At 37.1% G+C, this 22339-nt stretch overlaps 2 protein-coding genes and 1 long non-coding RNA gene across 10 annotated transcripts in view; 2 read left to right on the top strand and 1 right to left on the bottom strand.

Annotated features, from left to right (window-relative positions):
- PACRG (parkin coregulated) overlaps positions 1 to 9121 on the bottom strand; it is a 544801-nt gene extending 535680 nt beyond the window's left edge. The window contains exon 1 of one of the 4 annotated variants that reach the window (XM_077120797.1): positions 8641 to 9121. In XM_077120797.1, the coding sequence (XP_076976912.1) occupies positions 8641 to 8796 (156 nt within the window). In that variant the 5' untranslated portion in view covers positions 8797 to 9121. The remainder of the gene's footprint in view (positions 1 to 8640) is intronic. The other 3 variants (XM_077120798.1, XM_077120799.1, XM_077120796.1) reach the window with 3 other exon arrangements.
- A 97-nt stretch (positions 9122 to 9218) lies between these two features.
- The window catches only part of PRKN (parkin RBR E3 ubiquitin protein ligase), a 1515422-nt gene continuing 1502301 nt past the window's right edge, over positions 9219 to 22339 (top strand). For all 4 annotated transcript variants that reach the window (XM_077120792.1, XM_077120791.1, XM_077120789.1 and 1 more), the window contains exon 1: positions 9219 to 9343. In XM_077120792.1, coding sequence (XP_076976907.1) covers positions 9337 to 9343 — 7 coding nt within the window. In that variant the 5' untranslated portion in view covers positions 9219 to 9336. The remainder of the gene's footprint in view (positions 9344 to 22339) is intronic.
- Positions 9350 to 22339, top strand: part of LOC143650241 (uncharacterized) — a 28265-nt gene continuing 15275 nt past the window's right edge. Inside the window, exon 1 of one of the 2 annotated variants that reach the window (XR_013159451.1) lies at positions 9350 to 9836. This is a non-coding gene — a long non-coding RNA (uncharacterized LOC143650241). Of the gene's footprint in view, positions 9837 to 18611; positions 18797 to 22339 lie in introns of those variants that run through there. The other variant, XR_013159452.1, reaches the window with a different exon arrangement.

The following is a 22339-nucleotide window of genomic DNA, read 5'->3' as shown; positions in this document are numbered from 1 at the left end:
GAAGCTCAGCATTAAATTTGAACATCAATCAATAAATATTCTGACCCTTATGAATGGAAAAATTTATTCTCTTTTTCTTTGGCCAAGGCTTTCTACTTTAATTACATTTTATTTTATTATTTCACTTTCGTTTGTTCTAATTTGTTTCTGGTCAGTCCAATTTATTTTAAAAGCTTTATGTGTGTCTTAATATATATGCATTTTATTGTGAGACAATTGGAATGGTTGAAGAATATATAGTAAACAAACAAAATATGTTTAAGATAATATTTCCCTTTGCAGAAAATATATTCTTTATAAAAAAAGAAATGAGAGTCACCATTTAGAGAATGGAAAGGCAAATTGCAGAATGGAAAAAGATACATTTTACAAATGCCTCACATTATTTTAGAATAGAATATGAATGTAAAAGTATTACAAATTAATAAGCCAGAAGCTAAGAGAAAAGAAACAGGAAAAAATCTTGAAAAGATACTTCATAAAAGAGGATATCCAAATGACCAGTAAGCACACTAAAAATTCATTAGTCAAGAAAATGAATAGTAAATCCACAATCAGATAAATTACACACTCACTAGACTGTCTAAAATGCAAAATAAAATACTAGTTGTTGGTGAGAATATAGTACACATGTTACTATCACAAATAGCTGGCAGGAATTTAAATTTGGAAGTCAATTTGAAGTCTGTTTTGATGCATTTGCTAAAGGCAAGCACGTGCATACCCTAGGACCCAGCAATTCCAGCCCCAGGCATATATCTTAAGACAAACATACATATGTTCTTCAAAAGAAATGTACTGCAGTTCTCCTAGAGGTGCTATTTGTAACAGCCCTAAACGATTGCCACTTAAATACCCATTAACAGAAGAATAGATTTTTTTAAATTGTGATATATTCACATACTATATTACTATCAGCAATAAAGTATGAAGGATCTACCATTTATGCAACAATATGATACATCTCACAAAGGGTTTATTTTAAGAAGCCAGACACAAAATAATTACTGTATGATTCCATTTATACAAGGACAAAGAGAGGCAAAGATAGAGAATTCAGAAAGCCAAAGGAAAGAAGCAACAGGTCATATAAAAGGGAACATCAATAAAATTAAGTGCCAATTTCTCATTGGAAACCATGGATCCAAGAAGGCAGTGGGAGGGCATATTTAAAGTGCTAAAAGCAAACAAGAGGCAATCACGAATTCTATATCTAGCAAAACTGTCTTTCAAAAATGAGGAAGAGATTAAGACATTCCCAGATAAACAAAAGCTGAGGGATTTTGTTACCACCAGCCTGGGCCTACCAAAAATGCTGAAGACAAGTCTGAAGGTTGAAAAGAAAGGACACTAGACAACAGGGCAAAGCCACATGAAGAAATAAGGACTGCTGGTAAGGTAGTGACGTGGGTTAATATAAATGCCAATACCATTGTGTTTTTGGTTTGTAACTACAAGATCCAAAAAGGCAAATATATAGAATATAATGATAAAGCAGTGGTTTTGGAATCATAATGCTTAAACACATAATTTGTGACATATGACATACATAAAGGTTGGGAGATAGAGAAATATAGGACATAGTATGCTTATACCACAGAAGCTAAGTTTGTATATAGGAAAGAAATGAGAGTATTATATATTATAGATTTAGGATATTAAATTTAAGCCCCATGGTAATACAAAAGAAAATATCAGAGAATGTGCAAGCGCATGGAGACAGAAATTAGAATACAGATAGCAAAAGCCAGGGTCGAGATGGGGAATGGGGAGTTAACCAATAGTGGGTGTGGAATTCATTTTGGGGAGATGGGAAAATTTTAGTAATGGAAAGTGGTGAAGTTACCACAACAGTGTAAATAGGAATTATCCCACTGGATGGTGTGCTTGGGAATGGTTGAAATGGCAAATTTTATGTTGAATATATCTTCCCATGTTCTTTAAAAAAGATCAAGCAGCTAAAGAGACCATTATAATTAAATGCAATTTGTGATCTTGGATAGGTTCTAGCAAGGGAAGAGAAAAGGCTCAAAGGGACACTGTTAGGACCTATAAAAAAACCTGGAATACATAGTATGTAAGCTTTATATACACGTTAATTTTCTCGAACTTGTTAACTGCAATTAGAGTGGTGTGCTGGTTTGAATCTGTGATGGACCCCAGAAAAGCCATGTGTTTTAATCCTCATTCAATGTTGCTGGCTGGAGCATTTTGATTGTTCGCATGGAGATGTGACCCATCCAATTGTGGGTGGTAACTTTTGATCAGATGGCTTTCACGGAGTTGTGACTCCACACATTAATCCTTTAAAAGAGGAAACATTTTGGAGAGAGTCCCTTTTTTTAGAGCCACGAGAAAGCCACAGCAGAATGCCACAGAACTACAGAGCAGCCAGTGACCTTTGGAGATGAAGAAGGAAAACACCTCCTGGAGAGCTTCATAAAACAAGAAGTCAGGAGAGAAACCTGAGAGACTTTGCCACGTGCCCTTTCAGCTGAGAGAGAAACCCTGAGCATCATCGGCCTTTCTTAAGTGAGGGTAACCTCTTGTTGGTGCCTTAATTTAGTCATTTTTATAGACATGCTTTAATAGGGACATTTCCTTGGCCTTAGAACTGAAAACTTGTAACTTATTAAATTTCCTTTTTAAAAAGCCATTCCATTTCTGGTATATTGCATTCCAGCAGCTAGCAAACTGGAACAAGTGGTTACCTCAGGGAGCATCACTGTTCTTAGGAAATGTACATGGCAGTGTTAAGACCTCAAGAAGCAATATGTTTACAACCTACACAAAAGTGTTCAGAGAATGAATTGATGAATAGATAGACACATAGATGGATAGAATCAGAGGGACTGATAGATTGCTAGATAGAAAGATTGGATAATACAGCAAATGTGGCAGTGTTAAAATTGGTGGATGTGAGTAGCTGGGGGAATGGGGATGTGTTGTTGGTCTTTGTATGGTTTTTTAAAAATTATTTTTGTAACTTTTCTGTAAGTTTTAAAGTATTTCAAAATTAAAAGTAAAAAAAGTGTCTTCTCATTGGATTGGTTTGAAAAAAATGGAATAGAGATGACTAAACTTATGAGAAATTAAAGAATATATAAAGCGACTGTATCATTATACATATAGTACTGATAGATCATTTAAATTAAATATGAAGCCCTGAATTGAATAGAAAGGTTTTTGATGGAACTTATTTTAACTATACATAAAGCATCATATAAATACTCTCCGGCTATTTGGAAAAGAAAATAAATCAGTATTTCCATCTCCCTTCCTAAACAGAAATGATTTGAGATGAAGAAAACAGGTAAAATAAAAACTGGAAATCATAGAAGAAATAGGAAAAAAAGGGTAAAACTTTCATAATCTTAGAAAGGGAAAGCTTTTCTTTCTAAGTCTACTCATTTAAGCTTTTTACAATGAACATGTATTAAATTTATAATAAGCTAGTTAAATATGGCATAGCACATGTATGTTATTCGCTACCTACATTTAAAATTTATACAATTCCATTAATATTTTCTTAAAGCTGCTAATTCAGAGATGATTGGCTAATTATGTATAAGATATGATCATTTATTTATTCATCTGACAGGAACCTTTCTAGAGCTGCGGATGCAGAGTGAGTGAAACAGTAAAAATTCCATGCTCTTGAAAGCCTTATTCTCTTGTGGATGAAGCCATAGAATAAATTAAGCTAACATTAGAGGGTGATAAGTATCTATAGAAAAATATAAAACAAGGAAGGTAGATGGATGCAGTAAAGAAGGAATGAGGGAGGGTAAATGTTTGAAATATTAAATAGTCAGGGAAGACTTTACTTAAAAGTTAAGTCTTGAGAAAATTTGAAGATGGCATAAGGGTAAAAGGTGGTGATATGTAGGGAAAATTGTATTTCAGGCTAGGGAAGGAGGAAGGGTAAATGCACTGATGCAGCCATACAACTGGTGTATTCAAGGAATAGCAAGGAAGCCAGTGTAGATGGAACAGATGGGAGAGAGGGAAAGCAGTATAGTATAAGCAGAAAGAAGCAGAGGTAGCCAAATCATGTAGGGCCTTAATACGAATGTAAAAACTAAGACCTTTAACCTACATGATATGGGGAGACACCAGTAGTTTTGCGATGAGGAGTGCTAAGACCTGGTTTGATTTTAAAGAGATCTCCTATGCTCCTAAATTGGGAAGGGTGGTTGAAAACATCCAAACTAGGGACAATTACAGCCGTAAACAGAAGGGGATGAGATAAGAAGAAAGGGTGTAATTGCTTTCTTTCATTCATCAAATTTGACTACTAATTATTTGGTACAGTTAGGATGAAATATTAGTTGTTAATTCATAATGAATTAGGTGCTGGATAGTATTCAATATTAGGTGCTGATTAGGATGAAAAGAAGAGTTAGACTTTTCTTAGCTTTCCAGGGCTGCTATGCCAAATACCATACAGTGGGTTGGATTAAATAATGGAAATTGTCTTGTGGTTTTGGAAGTTTGAAGGCTTGCTTTCCCCCGAAAATATGAAGTTTTTTGGTGCTAGCTGTGATCCTTGGGGTTCCTTGGCTAGATCATCATATGGCAATGACTTTTCCTTTCTCTTTTAGGTTCTCACTGACTTCTGGCTTCCTGCATCTATCTCTTCACGGATTTCTCTAACCATGTCAGAATTTTGTCTGTTTATCGAAGACCCCAGTAATCCAGATTAAGACCAAATCTTATTCATTTGGGCCAAACTGTAACTAAAATTAGCTTATTCAATAAATCCTATTTACTGTGGGTTCACAATCACACAAATATGGATCAAGGGCAAGAGTATGTCTAAATTCGGATATATAATTCAATCCACCACAAACATGGATTCTGCTCTCACAGGGTATTGACATATGGAGATAAAACATGATCAATAGCTTTAATACAAAGTAGAAAACATGAAGTAAAGGATAATGACTTCCTTCCCAGGTCACAGGGAAGCATAACTAGGAGAGTCTCCTTGCAGTAGTTGCTATTTTAGCTGACCACAAAAATATAAGCTCCTTGACTTATAAAAATATAAGACTCTTGCTGACTGCTTATTCCTTATATCCAAGACAGTGCTTGGCACATAGTCAGTGATCAATAAGGATGTTTGATTAATAAATGATTGAATGGTTACTGTGTAAGGAATAAGATGTTCAAGCAAAGAGCACAACATAAGCAAAAATCACAAAAATGGAAATACTACAGTTTTTTTACCTAAGTTCAATTTGGTTGAAATAAATGAGAAGAGTAGTAGATGAAATTAAAACATAGAAAAACTTGATGGCCCTAAGGAATGATTTGACTTTTTTAATAAGAATTAGGGACCTCCAGAGTTTTGAGTAATGAAATGAGTAGAATTTTGTACTGGAAAAGTTTATGTAAATAACTGACAATTACTGATAATTGATTGAGGCAATTAAGCAGTAGAGTCCAGAGATGAATTTGGATGATATTGTTAAATCTAGACAAAAGGCGATGAAGGTCTCAGTCAGGCTATTGTCACTTATTTCTATCATCTTTAGTATTTCTACTGTACTGAATAAGTATTTGAAAGCCCTTATCATAAATATGTGTGTATTGGTATTACAATTATTTTTACTTACCTATCTCCTTTTCTTCCCCAGCAATATAACATGTTTTAACTCCTGCATCAGAGACTTCTATTTATTCTTTCTCATCCTTATTATAGGAATAAAACTCAAGTTTTAGCAAGGCACAGAGCTATCAGTTAGAGGCTTCATGTCCCAGCCTCACTTGCAACTAGACATGGCTATGAGAATAAGTTTCCAGAGTGAGATAAGAGCAGAAGTGATGAATGCAAATTCTGGAAATGGAGAGCTGGGTGCCTTATTCTTGCAGGTTTTTCATTACCCATTTTTCTCTCATTTTGCTGAAACAGGTATTGGAGACCATAAGGTATTGGAAACTACATAATTTTCACAGACCTTTTTCTGATGTAACAGTTATGGGAACCTGGGAGTTCCTTCAAGGGTCAATTTTTTCCCAGGCTTTTGCAAAAAGGGAAAATAAAGACATATTACTAAATTCTGGCCAGTGGAATGGAAGTGAAAATGGGGTATAGCATCTGGGCCATGCCCTTGATAGGAACTTATTTGTTTTCTTTTTGAGAGCTGAGACTTAATTTTGGTGGTGGTAAGTTAACTTTGACCAAGGACATCACCCTAGTAAGTATGCAGGAGGTTCCTGTGGCCCCGGACCTACCTCACAGGGAAGTGTCCAAACTCTCAGGTTTGCTATCAGCTTGGACTTCCATATGGGAGAGCACAACTTCTAACTTGGTTTCTTAGTTAGTCTATTGTTATTTGATCTCTGTTGAAGCAGGCAAATTAAGATCTTAATACATAATTTATAAATATTCATCATTACTACTTTGGATGAATTTATGATTGGTAAATGTTAAACTATCTGTGTATGTAAAGTAACATTAAAGAATTATTTCTTCCATTCCCTAAACTTTGGGCATACAAGTTTTGTAGTCCATTGAGCAGTAAAGATGTAGTAGAAAGTTTAAGTTGAAGACAACTTCTCGATCAAAATCTTGGGCCCACAGCCTAACTTGCTTTATAAGTTAGATAAAGCACAAAGTATGTGTCCAGATGAACTCAAAACAATACTGGGTTCCTGGTTTCTGGTTATGGTCTTTATTATACTACGGCCAAGGTTGTGCCAAAGTCTATGCTGCTGAAGAGGGAAATGGTGACATGTAAATATTGGAAATTGAAGACACCTTTTTTTTTTCCTGTGCCAGTTGAATTAGTCTGCTTAAAAAAATATTGCCTATATTTGTTTTATCAAGTCTTTACTGTTGTTGGCAGTGGTTTTCCTAGGAGAATTAATTACAGGGACTTTGCTTTGTTCACTACTGATCCCAAATCCCCAGAACTCTGCTTAGCATGTAGTAAGTGCTCAAAAAGAACAAAAACAAAAAGTAAAAACGCTGTTAACTGACTGAATGGATGAATCATGTTTGTATCTAACAATTACGATTTTCACTAAGTGAAGTAAAATAATGACTTATCAAGAGATGAGTTACTGGAGATCCCAGTGGTGATAAATGTATTATACTAAAAGATTTTCCTTAAATATATGAAAAGAAGATAATTTATCTCAAATACTTTTTTGTAAAGAGAACTGCTTCAAGATTAATGTTTTTGAATCTTACAAGCACATTTGTTACATTTGGCAATACAGAAATATCCAATTTTCCAGTATTGTGACTAGGTGTAAGTTTATATCTAAGAATAAATCTGATATAAGAATGTAAGAATATATGTTTAGAAAAAAAAAGAGAAAGAAACTGGCCATTTTTCTACATTTGTGGCATTAAAATATAACATTTAAAATATCATCAAAATTATTATTTAAATATTGGGTAGAAGCAAATGTAAATGATAAACTTGAATGGTTATGTTATTCTGTATTGTTGATGACTCATTTGGGCTCCCATGAGAATCTGCTCACATGAAATATTGCAGTTACAACAAGCAGGGATTTTAGTTTATCTCCCAAGATTTTAACTACTATAGGTCAACTGACATATACATTAATAAAGTGAATATTATTTTGTATAGTAATTTAGGAATCTGACATAGAGCTCTAGATGTAATCTGTTTCATACATGTATTTTATAAATAGGGTTTAGGAATAAGGTATTAAATTTGCAACATTTAAGTAAAATAAATAATGTGACACTGGGAAGCAACACTATTCATATAATATAATGAGATACAATAAAATAAATCAGATTCTCCCAGGGTATAAATTATACAAACTTGGAAGTTGTATTTATTATTTAATGTCTCATTCCCAGACAGGTGCTTTCTCAGTAGTAAAATCTGTTAACATACCAAATTTAAAGCTACTTAACAAATAGGATTTAAAAAAACAACTATCGTGCATATAGCTAAACCATTTCCAGGCATTTAATTGTTTTTGTAATAATATTAAGAATATTTTATTTTTATTATCAAAAATAGTAGAAATATGCATTTTACAAATAGACTTGGATTGTTAAAAAGTATCATTTAAAAGATTTGTCATGAATGGACTGACTTCCTATTAGGTTGCCTTTCAGTGCTCAAATAAGCCCATGTCATTTTGTAAGGATGCGTGTTGTTAGCGTGGATGGTAAGATAACCTAAATGCCCCTAGGTTAAGCAGTTATTACTGATGATTTCATGAGTTTTTGTTCCTAGTAGTACATCAGCTCCTGTTAAATTTTGCAAGAGTGAGAATAACTCCTAAGACCTCACCTTCTATCAGGCCCTGTGCCAGTGTGGCTATTTTAGGAGCTGAAAAAAAGGGGATCTTTTTTCTTTGTGTAAATAGCTTAAGAGTAATTTTGGGTTCCTAGAAATTGTGAGTTATTAGAAAGGTACTTATAAATGGGCACAGTATATCTCTTGTCCAGGATCCTTTCTAGCCAACCTAGTCTGACCCCACACATTGTTGGGCACTGCCTGCCATTGGCGGAGTAATTGTCATTGTTGGCAAAGACCACCGAGGACAACAGCTCAGAATCCATCACACGGCCAGCTTAGAACAAATAATCTCGTGTACCCTGATTCGGAGCGAGTGCATTCAATCAGGAAGATCACTTACGACTGAGTTTTTCATCATGGCTTTGACTGTGAAGCCCTCAGAAACCAGGGAGTGCGGCTGGTGCACCGGGAGCGGCTGTTGTGCCAGCAGCTTGGTCCTCTTCGGCATCTTGTCTGGGCATTTGCTTAAGCTCAGGGTCTCTTTTTCAGCCACCATCTTTCTAGAAAATGTCTTGTTCTCATAAAAAGTGTACTAAGAATCAGTGGGGTTTACAGATGTGAGAAGGTCGGGAAAAAAACGTCAAAGGGCGCAATAATGTTAGAAATTCAACCCCTCGTAGTGCCCAGGCTGATCCAGATGTTTGGCAGCTCCTAGGTGAAGGGAGTTTGGGGGAGGGGAGGGGCGGGAAGAGGGCAGAACCGTGGTTAGAGCTGCAACAAGCTTCCAAAGGTAAGCCTCGTGGTTGCTAAGCGACGTATCAACACAGCGGCCCAATGGCCTCCGTCTGTCGTGACGTACGCTTCCTGGGCCTTGAAGCCGGAAAAAGTGGCCGAGAGGCGGCGAGATGGAGGGGAGGCTGCGCGTCGAACTACAATTCCCGGCAGGCCGCGGCCGCGCGGCCTCCGCGCATGCGTGCTGCGACCTCGCCGGGCGCAGGGGCGGGGAGGTCCGGAGTCATTTAAGCCCCGGGAGGCGGCGGGCGCCAGTGTGCCCTAGGTCGCTGCTTGCCGAGCACTCGCCACCTGCTCAGTGACCATGATAGGTATGTGGGCGCCTCACAGGTACGGAGTGGCGTGGCGCCGCGCTTGGGCCCAGGGCATTCCAGAGAGCCCGCTAGTGCTCTCCGTCCTGATAGGGCGAAAAAGAGTGCGCCGCCCGGGTGTCCTTCCCCCGCCGACCTGTCGTGTCCGTCCTAGAGAATAAGTGTGTGTGCCTAACACCCCCTCATCCGCCCGAGACTGAACAGGGACTCCCTGAGGACAGCCGCGCCAGGGACGCCAGCTAAAGGGCAGCGGGGGTGCCGCTTCCTGCCGGCGAGTGGCCCCTCCCCCCGCGGCCTGCGCGGCGGTAGCCGCGTGGTCAGTCCCGAGGGCCGCTTGGCGCTCGCACCGCCTCCCGCTCCCTCCTCCCAGGAGCCTGGTTGGCTGGCGGTCTGCGTGGGACCGATCGGAGCTCACTCTCCGCAGGGCTCTGGAGGGGAAAACTTAGCCAAGCAGTCGGACTCTCAGGGAAGGGACAGCAGGACGATGCTGATGGTGGGTGGGACCCAGAGATTCCTTAAAATGAATGTAAACGTCCTGCTTCTCGGGTTTTCCCTATTCAATCTCACATCGAGGGTCTGAGATCAAAGAAGAATGAACTATTAAGATTGTAGACTTGGTGTCTCCTGCTTTTCGCATATGGATTAAGGGTTATTTCTGAACACATTGCAGTTTTGTGAATGGCACTTTGGAAGTGAATATTAGGGTTGTTTATAAATGTTATGATCTTGAGAAGGAGCAGAGGTCTCTTCTTCCAGGGTTGTTAGGCAAAGACATTTTAGGGATTATCCCTGAAAATTAGCGGAAAGCACAGTAGGAGTAAGAAACTACTATTTGGGGATTCGTTGTCACAGACTTGTTCCGTGTTATATATTGAAGTCTCGGTGACCTTGTTTGAGGATTTACTGAGGAGTGTCCACTTAAAAACACTTGATTTCGACAAATCAAATGTGGTGTGTCCAGAAAGGTGAAAGGTGGATTTAGAAAATATATGCGTTTCTATGCACTGACAACACTCCTTAACTCTGGTTTGTTTATAAAATTAATTTAAAAATGAAAAACAAGTCTAGTCATCACTGGGAAAATCACTCTAGTTAACTGACATTTTCTCTGCAGCCATGATGAAACCTAAGGATATTGCCCATTTTTGCTTAGCTTTCTAGCGTGGTGTGTCTTTTGGTGAATGACGTTTGAAAATATATAAATATATAAATTTTTATAAATCCTGTTGAGCTTTTTTAGGTGACAGTTATTCAAGTTCATCTGGAAACATAAATCTGAACTGAATCAGAACTAAGCAGTAGAGATTTTCGAAATTCATGCTGTTGGTATTTCACAGGAAAAACAACTTTATTTTGAAGACAAGCGTTTTTATGTTTATGTTATTTTAATTCGACTTAATCTACTGTAGAACTATTTAAGAGAAACAAAATCTATTGTGAAACTATATGAAGACAGGAACTTAAGATCTAAAACCAGCACTCTAAATTATTATCTACTATATACTTATACAGATAACTTTATTAGGATGAAATATATCTAGGCTGTTTTGTTTAGTTTTTATTTGGGATATATGCACACAGCAGGGAAGAAGTATTGTATTTGAATTTGAAGGTTAAACAGTTGTCAAGACTGCTAATGAATGAATGATTTGGAGACTACAGGTAGGTTTTTTTTTTTTTTTTGACATGGGCAGACTCCTAGAATCAAGTCTGGGCCTCTGACATGGCAGGTAAGAACTCTGCCACTGAGCCACCATTGCCCGCCCTACAGGTAAGGTTTTAAAAGATTTTTTTTTTTCATTCCCAGCTATTGTATATTTTTACGTAGTGCAAATAAGTGTATTATAACATAAATAATTAAATCCATGCCTCTTTTCCCCTCAAAAAAAGTATGACACAAAAAACAATTATTGTAAACTGACATTTCCTTGCATGCCTGAATAGATAATGCTCGATCAAGTATTTTATGCAACATGTTGCATTATCTAATTCTGTTGGTTAGTGCATTTGAATAAATATCTTAGTAGGCAGTTTTCAACTTGGGAGTGTTGAAGAGTGCTAAAGGTACATGAAAGTTAGTGGGAACAGTTGAAAAAAAGTGCCTTGGGTTTTATGTTTTTGCGACCAAATTTTGGATCTGGGAAAGGCATTTTGGTTTTTGCCCAGCAACGAACTAGAGGTCAAAAGATACATAAATGTACATCTGGAGATTGTTTTCTTATTAAAAGACACGTCTTCTACTCAGAACTTGCCCCTTTAAATGTCTCTATGCTCTTTAATCACTATACCATCTTAATGCAAATAATGTAATTCTATATTAATTAAATCCTGGCTCTCTTTGGAAGGAAAATTAAGAAGGTAAGAATGTATGTTACCTCACTACCAGTAAAATTACCTTCCTTTTACTTTGTCAAAGCCCAAGATTACCTTCTTGGCACTGACTTAGTACTTACATTTTCATTTGCAATGTTAAATGCCCTGACCCAGACAATTACAGATACCTAATTTAATTGAAGCCAGTGAAAAATTATGACTTTGTGATAAGTATGGAGAAGGGCTTCAAGATAACATAAAGCAGAATAGAAAAATTTAAGAAATATTACTTAGAAAAATGTAATTTTTGGTATCTATTAAAAATACTGTTACCCTTTTTTAAAGTTAGCTAGATTATTGTGTATGTTTTAAGTGTGAGTTTAAAACTTCTTTGTTTTTAAAACTGAATTTTAATAGTGATATTTATGATATATCCTGTTCTGAAAAACTAGATGTAAGTATTTGAGTAATATCAGGTATTAAAGTCCATGGATAAATGTAACCATGTATTGAAATTCATTTTCAGCATCTTATACTTTTAAGTTTTTTGGTTAGATTTTTGAAAAGAATAATCAGAATATAATCTCATAATCAGAACATAATCTCTTCTGAACATTGATTAACTTAATATCTCAGAGAATTTACATAGATACAGGGCTACCCCACTGTAATACCTTTTATTTTATGGGGTGGAATAATTATGCAGATACTCCCTGATAAATGTGCATTCATTAAATTTACAGACAGTTGCTATCATTAGGAATGTTAGAATGAGCATTTTTATTCCTTTATCTTTTTACTTGCAAATGTAAGCATATACAAAAAGTAAAAATCCTAGTATAAATTCGGGGTGTATTTGCTAGTCAGAGTTGGTAGATTTTGAAATTTGATAGGTTTTTCAAATTATTTTAAAAGTAGTTGCCCTATTTTATACTCCTGTTTAAAACCATTAATGCGACAAGATTGCAAAGAGCTGCCCTTGCCTTAAGGGCTGAAAAATTATAAAAAGACATCACTCCTGCAAGTCTGATTCAACTCATACCATAGTAGCTACTGGAGTTCACTCTACCCCTTATCACCCTGGTTTAGTACCTTTGAGCCATGCACAAGTTGCACAATTGTGCTTGGTGGGCTTGCCTTTCCCATCCCAACAGCATTTAGAAGACTGCCCATATCTGCCACTTAGTGCCATCAAGTATTTTTATTTTTGCCTTCCTGATAGATGAGAATGGTGTATTTTAAGTTTTATGTTCAAAATGATTTTCCAAAAGAAAAAATAAATCATCGTTTTCTAATCTTTACTTTCATGAAAGGAGACCTAGCAATTGACCACTTACTATGTGGCCAGTACTGCTTTAGGTGCTGGTGATAGACAGTGAATAAAACAGAAAAAAAGTGCTCTATCATCATGAGTGTGTATTCTAACTTTTCTATCTTCCCACAAATCTACATTTCTCTTAAAGCTCTATGTGATGAATTTTAAATTCTAGGGTTTGTATTTCTAGGTGAGTGTACTGTGCATTGCTACTTTCCCTACCATTTCAATAATTTTAAATGAAAAGCAAACCTATGTCTAAGTTCCCATGGCAGGCTTTTAAAAGTTTCTGTTTAAGATGAGGTACAATTGTATCACAAAATAGATCTTACTAATTTTTTTCATAGATGATTTCATGTAATTCAGCATAGTTCTTCTTTGGTTCTATAGTGGTTCAGACAGAAGAACATGTCAAATCTGATCCAATCCTGTTGGTATAAGCCCATTGTCAGTAGGATCTTTTGGTGGAGCCACTTCAATTAAGGTGTGACCCACCAAATTCAGAATGAGACTTAATCTTCTTACTGAAGTCCTTTGTAAGTGGAATGAAGACAGAGGGAGAAACAGAGAGAGAGACAGGTAAGTAAGCAAGAGGCTGAAATCAACAAAACTTAGAAGAGAGAGAAGAGACTGCAGATGCCTCCTTGTGCCTTGCCATGTGGCAGAGGAGCCAAGGATTACCTGTTTTCAGAAAGAAAGCATTGCCTTGATTTGGACATTTTCTCAGCCTTAAAACTGTAAGCTGATAAATTTCCAACTCATTTCATAATACTTTAAGTAGCTTAGGAAACTATAACAGATTTTGATACCAGGAGGGTGGGACGCCACTATTTCAAATACCAGAAACGTGGAAATCACTTTGGAATTAGGTAATGGGTAGAAGTTGAAAGAATTGAGAGGCACTTAATAGAAAAGGCCAAAATAGATTGCCTTGAAGAGACTATTGATAGAAACATGGACGCCAAAGGCAATTCCAATGAGGCCTTAGACAGAAATGATGAATGTGTTATTGGAAACTGAGGGAAAGGTGATCCTTGTTTTAAAATGTCAGAGAACTTGGTGAAACTGAGTTCTGATGTCCAATGGGAGGCAGAATTTGAAAGTGATGAGCTTGGATATTTAGCTGAGGAGATTTCCATGCTAAGTGTGGAGAGGGCAGCCTGGTTTCTGCTCATAGCTTATAACAAAATGTGAAAGGAGAGGGATAAGCTGTGAACTGAACTCCTAGGCACAATGAAATCAGAGATGGATGGTATGGAAAATTCTGAGCTTCTGGTAAATGAGTCCCCAGATAGTTTCCATGTGAGGGTTTATCTGAACATAGATCCAGCCAGCCATTTCAGTGCAAATCAGGATTGGAGGTGCAGTTATCCAGGAAGGATCTAGGGGAAGCTCTGCCATCTGATGGTTTGGACCCCTGCGTGCTATGTGTGAAATCTACAGAGTTTTTCATGAGATCTGTATGAGTGGAGTCACTGCCAACCTGGGAAAAAGGGCAGAAAGGGGACAGACTGAAGGAAAAATCACTTCAAGGGCAAATCTTGGAAACTGAGGTTTGGACAGAAGACATCTCCTGGGCCAAGGGAGCAGATTCATCCATGTGTGGAAAAGGTTGAGTGCCCTGGAGTTTGGCGAGAGTGGATCTCCCACCCCATTGTTCAGGAAGTGTGTTACCACTCCAGGTTTCTCAGAAGTTGTAACCTATTTCCTAGGGATTGTGGAGATTGGCACTCAGCCTGATATTCTCAGAGAGTGGAACCTCAACCCAGTGTCTGGAGAGAGCATGGTTTCTGCCTGCCACTTCATCAGGCCCAGAGAAAACAAAAACTTAATAGATGCTTCTCAGACCTTGAAATCTCCTGAAATATGTCCTGCAGAGTTTCGGAGTTGTTTGGGACCCATAACCCCTGTTTTCCTTCCAATTTCTCACTATAGGAATGGGAATGCTCTATGCCTGCCTCTTCTTTGTACAGTGGAAGCAGATAACTTGTTCTTTAGGTTTCACAGGTCCACAGAGGGGATTGTGCGCTAGGCCAGACCATACCTATAGCCAATTTTGATGAGACCTTGTACTTAGCATTGTTATTGAAATGACTTAAAGCTTTTGGGATGCTAGGATGGAATGAATGTGTTTTGCATGTAGAAAGAACTTGTCTTTTTGGGATACAGAGGGTAGAGTGTGGAGGTTTTCAACTGTGTACCCTACAAAAACATGTTAAATGTTTTTTTAACATTAAATCCACTGTAAGTAGGATCTTTTTTTTTAATTTTAATTTTTTTTAACTTTTTTTAATATCACACGACTTTTTGTAAAAAATAACATGCAAAAAAGCAATAAATTTCAAAGCACATTGCAACAATTAGTTAGTTGTAGAACAGATTTCAGAATTAGGTATGGGTTATAATTCCACAATTTTAGGTTTTTACTACTAGCTCCTCTAAGATACTGGAGACTAAAAGAAATATCAATATAATGATTCAGCAGTCATGTTCATTTTTTAAACCTTACTTTCTCTGTACAACTCCACCATAATCTTTGATCTTTCTCCCCCTCTTTAGGGGTATTTGGGCTATGCCCATTATAGATTTTTCATGTTGGAAGGGGCTGTCAGTAATATGGGATAGGAAGATGGAACTAGTTGATGTTCTGGAGAAGCTAGCCTCTCTGCATTTTCAGTACCTTCTCGTCCAGAAGACCCATCTGGAGGTTGTAGGTTTCTGCAAAGTTACTTGAGTGCACGGAACCTTTGTAGAATCTTATATAATGTCCTAGGTGTTCTTTAGGATTGGCAGGAATGGTTTTGGTTGGGGGTTGGCAAGCTATGATAAGTAGCAATATCTAACTGAAGCTTGCATAAGGTTGACCTCCAGAGTAGCCTCTCAACTCGATTTGAGCTCTCTTAGTCACTGATACCTTAAATAGGATCTTTTGATGAGGCTACTTCAGTTAAGGTGTGACTCACTTCATTCAGGATGGAATTTAAGCTTCTTACTGAAGTCCTTTATAAATGGAATGACTATAGAGAGAGAAAATCAATCTAGCAAGACACTGAAATCAACAAAAGTTAGAAGAGAAGAGAGAAACCAGCAGATGCCACCATGTACCTTGCCATGTGGCAAAAGGAGCCAAGGATAGCCAGCACCCATTCTTTGGGAAGAAAGCGTTGCCTTGACAGTGCCTTGATTTGGCCATTTTCTCAGCCTGAAAACTGTAAGTTAATAAATTCCCATTGTTCAAGCAAAACCATTTCATTGTACTTGCTTTAAGCAGCATAGTAAACTTATAAAATAGGGTCCAAAGGCTCTAAAATGATGATCTTATGCTCTTTTTCAATTTTAACCCCCCATCTGAGGTTTTTCTAAAGTCTAATTTTTTTGAAATCTTGGCTTTCGTGCTTGAAGATGATATATTGAAAGTACTTTGTATTAAGATATGCAAATCCATCTCTACTTCCAAAGCTTCTTTCAAAAAAATAAAAAAAAAGTTCTCTTCACTTCGAAATGCTTCATATTCATGAAAGCAGTTTCAGTGTAGAATCCTTTATTCTGTTAGCTTTTAGTTCTTTGATCAATGAAAATTGTTTCTTACCTGCTGTTTCTTCAGGCTTTAATTGTGGCCCAGTGCTTATTCAGTATTTCTGTTTTAATTTGCATTTAATGAGCTCATTTAAATGATTCTTTGTAGTAATCTGAATGGTTCTCTCTACCTTTTGCAATATTAAAGAAAAAGAATTATGTGACAGTTGGCTGATTTATGTTGCAGCTTACCTCCCTTGCTCATTTATTCCTACAGGAGGGAATCTTCATTCAAAGAAATTGCAGTCATATGACTGTTTATCCTAGTACCACAGGTTTTCTTAAATTCAAGGCTTTGACTGGGTTAATTCAGATGATCTGCTTTTCGCTAAATAGAAAACTGTCTTCCTGGGATTAATAGGTATTTCTATTAACAATAATGATTTCATAGTTATTTCTTTATAAGACATTGTATTAGGCAGTGCTGGGCAGGGGCAGCCGTATTTGGTGATGAATGTGGGGGAAAGGACACCCAGAAATATAAACGATCATATCTCCCCAAGGAGTTGGTGATCTAGTTGGGTTGATAATACATATTTTGGGTAAGGATTCCATCCTCTCCCCAACAGAAGAAGAGTAAATTAGGCAGATATGTGTATATTTCAACATACACACACTGTCACACCATGATTTTTCATTTCTCTGCTTTTGCTTATTCAATTCTGTCAGTTTTCAATGACCTTCCTCTCTTATTGCCCATCAGGGAACCACTCACTGTTCATCCTTTAAGATCCATTTCAAATGGCACTAACTTTCTATGGAATTTTCCTCATGATCTCCACCTGTGTGCCACCACGCACTCATTTCTCAGTCTGAAGCAACAAATCCCTCTCTACAGTCAACCAAGATTTTAACAACTACTGTTTGTGCGGTATGTGCTCATAGTTTAGCAGGGGCACCTAAATGATAAGTGCCATGATACAGGAGTATCCAGGGATGCACTGGAGAGGGCTCCTAATAGAACTTGGTGGTTCCAACTATGTTTCCCAATGGAGCCGTTTGGGTTGCCCTGAATGACGAATGGGAATTAACTTGGTGCAGGTGGCATTCCAGATTGAGGGAGTGATATGTGCAGAGGCATATATGTGAGAGGAAAGAATAGAATGTTTGGGGGAAGACAGAGGCTGGAGAAGTAGGCTGGGACTAGTCTGCAGAGGACGCGTGTGTAAGCAGTGCCAAAAAGTGTGCATTTTCATTTGATGGTGGGTGTATTGTGAACAGATTGCATTTTTGAAAGATGACAATGACAGTAATGGAAAGTTGTAAATATAATGCCAAGAAGCTGAGGTAATTGTCGATGGCTTCTGTCTGATCTCAAGTAGGAAGTGATCTTCCACTGAGGGTGATAGGGCAGTTGTGGGATAGTAAATGATTTTTCTCAAGGTAATGACGATGGATATATTTCTTTTAAAAATTTGTATTTTTATAGAATATATAAATATTCCTTATTGATGGGTATTAGTTTTGTGTTTTTTTTTTTTCTTGTTATAAAATCTTTATGTGTGTTTCAAAAAAGATCTGTATCTGCTTCTTTGATATGTGGCATATGACGCTTAGGGTTCTATTTATGTTTTTTTCTCCATACGGAGAGAGCAGTATTGTTATAGCTTGGGCTTCTGGTCACCCAGAATAGTGCATAGTAGTTTTTTCCTCTTAGATATCTGCATAATTTACATGCCCAGCCAAGTATCGAGACTGTCCTTGAACAAATGTTTGGTTTTCTTAAAAGGCTTTTAATGGGTTCTTGATGATTTCTTCAACCTGGGTCCCTTATTCTTAACCTCATCAAACTGGGAGAATTAAAAAAAAAGAGAAAACTAGTCATTAGGAAACTTTCACTGGTGTTCCAGTTGAGACATTTTAATTATTTGTCTATGTAATTGGTGACTGTAACAGTTTTTCTATTATTAAATGTTTTGGGTGTTTCAGTGTATCGGTAAGAGGAACTGTGATGAAGTCTTTTCAAGCTGCTTGGTAATTTTAAAGCTATTGTATCTGCAGAGTTGATCCATTTTCCAGAACTTGGAAGAGAATGAAGTAGACACCTGAAGCTCTCTCTGAGGATTAGGACTGGGCGTTTATAATATCCTGTGTTTCCAAGATGAACTTTGTTTTGAGCAATGATCTGTACTCCCCTTTCCTTACCCTCATTTTTTTTCTTCTCAACATTCTCTGATTTTCTGAGAGCCTGGAATTTTACATTTCAGTTCTTTGCTATCAGGAGCATCTGTTGTCTGTACAATCAGGAGGTAAGCTCTTTCTTTATTTCCCACTCAAATTTCCACAGGGCTATTGCTTGTAAATGTAAGGCTTAGGTGGAAGTGGCATGAATATATAGATCCACCATCTCCAAAGCTTCTCTTTGAAATACACCTTATGACAGAGTGGTCTGTAATCTAAACACTTTTTGAAACCCTTGGGCTCTACGTTTTGCTTCCAGAGATGTTTCGTTGTGATTGCAACTTATTTTTTCTCTTGAGTTGGAGAGTATTGGGGGTGATGAACGTGGGCTGGGTAGAGGATAGGATAGTATTTAAATTTATTGCTGAAGAAATAAAGATTTAAGAATAACAATTGATGTTCTAAGTCTTCCCTATACCCTTAGACTCAGCCTCGGAGTCGCTGCCAGCTTTCTAATGAGTTCACTGAGGATGAGGGGTAAATTTAAGCACTACTGAAGCAGCATTCTGTAAAAGGTGCTGCTAATCTGGGCTACTGACTACATACGAATCTGGACACAGAAGTCAGTTGCATTCAGCAAGTTTGGATACGAACATGTTATAATATCGAAAGATGTTTTAAAATGATGATGCCTGAATTGATAGACTCACATGAGAATTGCAAGATTTTATTTTGCAATTTAAATATAATTGTATCATAGAAGCAGAAAATAACCTGTAGGGTAAGTCTGATATTTACTTCCCATTCTTCTTCAGTAGGAATTGGTGAAATGCCCAACAAGTAAAAAAATTAATGTGGCCCTTTTGGGAGTTTTTTCTTTTGTGTGAGTGTGTATGATGACCACAGTTTCTCACTGCATGCAGAGTTTCCAAAAAATGCATTTTTTTTCTTCATCAGCTTGATTTAAAGAAAGTTATCAGATAATCTTATTCTAAGAGTATGGTGCTGGAGTTTTATACCGGCTCTCTGTGCTAGCCATTATACCCAGGCAATTACTGTGCACTGTAGCTTTGCAGTAAGTTTTAAAATTCTTCCTTTTTTGTGTGTGTGGGGGAGGGACTAGAATAATTTTCATTTGGGGTCTAACTTCTGGTGAACCTTCCTAGGAGTAAAGGAGATTTAAGGTAAAGTCAAGTCTGTCGTAGTTCTTTGCATATAAATTTATTAAAAATCCCTCTGGCTTCAGCAGCCAATTTAACCATTTTATGCACAATAGAATGCAAGTTATGAAAGTAAAGTTAGTCATAGAAAGCAGTCGTTGTGGTGCCATTTGAGTTTCCGGTTTTGGAGTAACATGTTTTTTTTGTCTTCAAGCAATCATAATAACAGGGTGATTAACACTAATGACCTAAAACTCTGATAAATATGTTTGTCTTTGATGTTGAGAAAAAAATCAAAACATAAGTAGGAGTTTAGTTGCCTTTAAAATTGAAAATTAAAATAAAAAGCAATAGATTCCATTTGTATATGTAAAATATCCAGAGGTATACCCCAAAATGATTATCTTTGGAATATCTTTGGTTTTTGAGATTTTTTTTCTATTGTGATTTTCTCTTTTTTTCTGACTTTCATTATTAAGCCCATACTACTTTTGAAAATAAAGTAAAGCAGACAATGTTATAAACCCAGTCTTTAGGATAGGACAAATGCATCCCCATATGTAATATGTATAAAACTGGTTGTATATTTGTGACACATTATGTTGTATACATTTCTGATAGTATCAGACTACTTCAAGTAGTTTCATATTCTGGTCATAAAGTAGTATTTTCAAGAAAACAATCTTTAGTTCCATAATTTCATGAGCTTTTTTAAGAGTATGATGCTCTATTGAGGCATGGCACAGTGACTGTGTAGTTTCCTTTTGCTGTCATAAAATAAGGACCACAGGTTCATTTTTGAAACAACATACATTTGTTTTAATAGTTCTGGAGGTCAGAAGTGTAAATTAAGTTTAAAAGGGCTAAAATCAAGGTGTCAGCTGGACTAGTTCCCTCTGCTGGCTGCAGGGAGGAACCCTCTTCCACTGCCAGAGGCTGCCTGTGTTCCTTGGCTCCTGCCTGCACCATTCCAGTCTCTATTTATGTGGCCATGCTGCCTTGTCCTTTATGGTCATCAGCTCTCCCTCTGCCTCCCTCTGATAACACTCTTCCTTACATTTAGGACCCACCACATAATCCGGGATAGTATTCCTATCTCAGAATCCACAACTGAAACACATCTGCAAAGTCCCTTTTGCCATATGAGGTGACATTCACAGGTTCTGGGGATAAAGATTTGGACATCTCGGGGTGGCAGCAGGCATTATCCAGTTAGCAGTTACCATTAAGCCTTTCTCCATCTGAAAACCTGGGTTTAAGTGCCTTATGAAGAGAAGATGGCATATACAGCGCATTGAATTGACAGTGATACTATTTGATTTTTGCCTCTTCAGAAGTCATTTTAAGGTAATGCAGTAATTTTCCTTTGAAAAGTCTAACATTATTATTGTGTCTGTGCATGTGTGTGCACGTGCATGTGTTTACTAGTTGACAAACTTGCCAAGGACATAACTCACTTTTCAAGATAATTTTCCCAGGTGGCAAAAGAACATGTGTCTATACTCCTGGACTGAAATAGTAAATTACAGCTGGGTGATTTGATGTACCAGGTTGCTAATTTGTATCCTGTAGAGAAGGGGAAGCTTTGTTATGTTTTTGTCAGGAAATATGACTTCCCATAACAAAAGATGATCAGGCAGAGCAGGAACAAATAACCACTTAATGTACATTTTGCGTTCTGATTTGAGAGTTCACTATGAATGTTAGACACCTCATGCTCCTTTGGAATAGTTTAACATTGTCCTGTCCTTTGTAAATAATAACCAATCTGGCTTGATGGAAAATTACACAGAATTTTTCAAAAAATTCAAGTACAGTTGAGAAGATAAAAGAACGAAACTGCATAGCTTAATTTGGTTCATTTTTTTGAAAGATGTCGGTATAGAATTTGGTTTCATGAGGCTGTTTTGGCTGTAACATTTAGAAAACATTTCATTACACATTGTCAGCACAGTTAGCTGAAACTCTAAAGGAAATAGAGAATAAATCTTAAAAATAGGTGGCAGACTCCAGGGATGAACTGGGACCCAGAGTCAAGGGGTTCAGAAAGCCTTCTTGACCAAAAGGGGGAAGAGAGAAATAAGACAAAATTAAGTTTCAATGGCTAAGAGATTTCAAACACAGTCAAAATGTTATCCTGGAGGTTATTCTTATGCATTATATAGACATCACTTTTTTGTTTATGGTATATTGGAGTGGTTGGAGGGAAGTACCTGAAAGTGTTAAACTGTGTTCCAGTAGCCTTGACTCTTTGAAAACAACTGTATAAAGATATAACTTTTACAGTGTGACTGTTTGATTGTGAAAACCTTGTGTCTGATACTTCTTTTATCCAGCATATGGACAGATGAGTAAAAAGATTCGGATAAAAAATAAAAAAATAATAGGGGGGATAAGGGATAAAATACATTGGGTAGATGGAAATACTAATGGTCAATGAGAGGGAGGGGTAAGGGGTATGGGATGTGTGAGTTTTTTCTTATTTCCTTTTCTGGAATGATGCAGATGTTC

The sequence above is a fragment of the Tamandua tetradactyla genome, chromosome 11 (genome assembly GCF_023851605.1).
Source record: "Tamandua tetradactyla isolate mTamTet1 chromosome 11, mTamTet1.pri, whole genome shotgun sequence".
NCBI classification, from domain to species: domain Eukaryota; kingdom Metazoa; phylum Chordata; class Mammalia; order Pilosa; family Myrmecophagidae; genus Tamandua; species Tamandua tetradactyla.
Note: the sequence above shows the minus strand (reverse complement) of the source record. Positions and strands in the feature narration are given on the sequence as shown.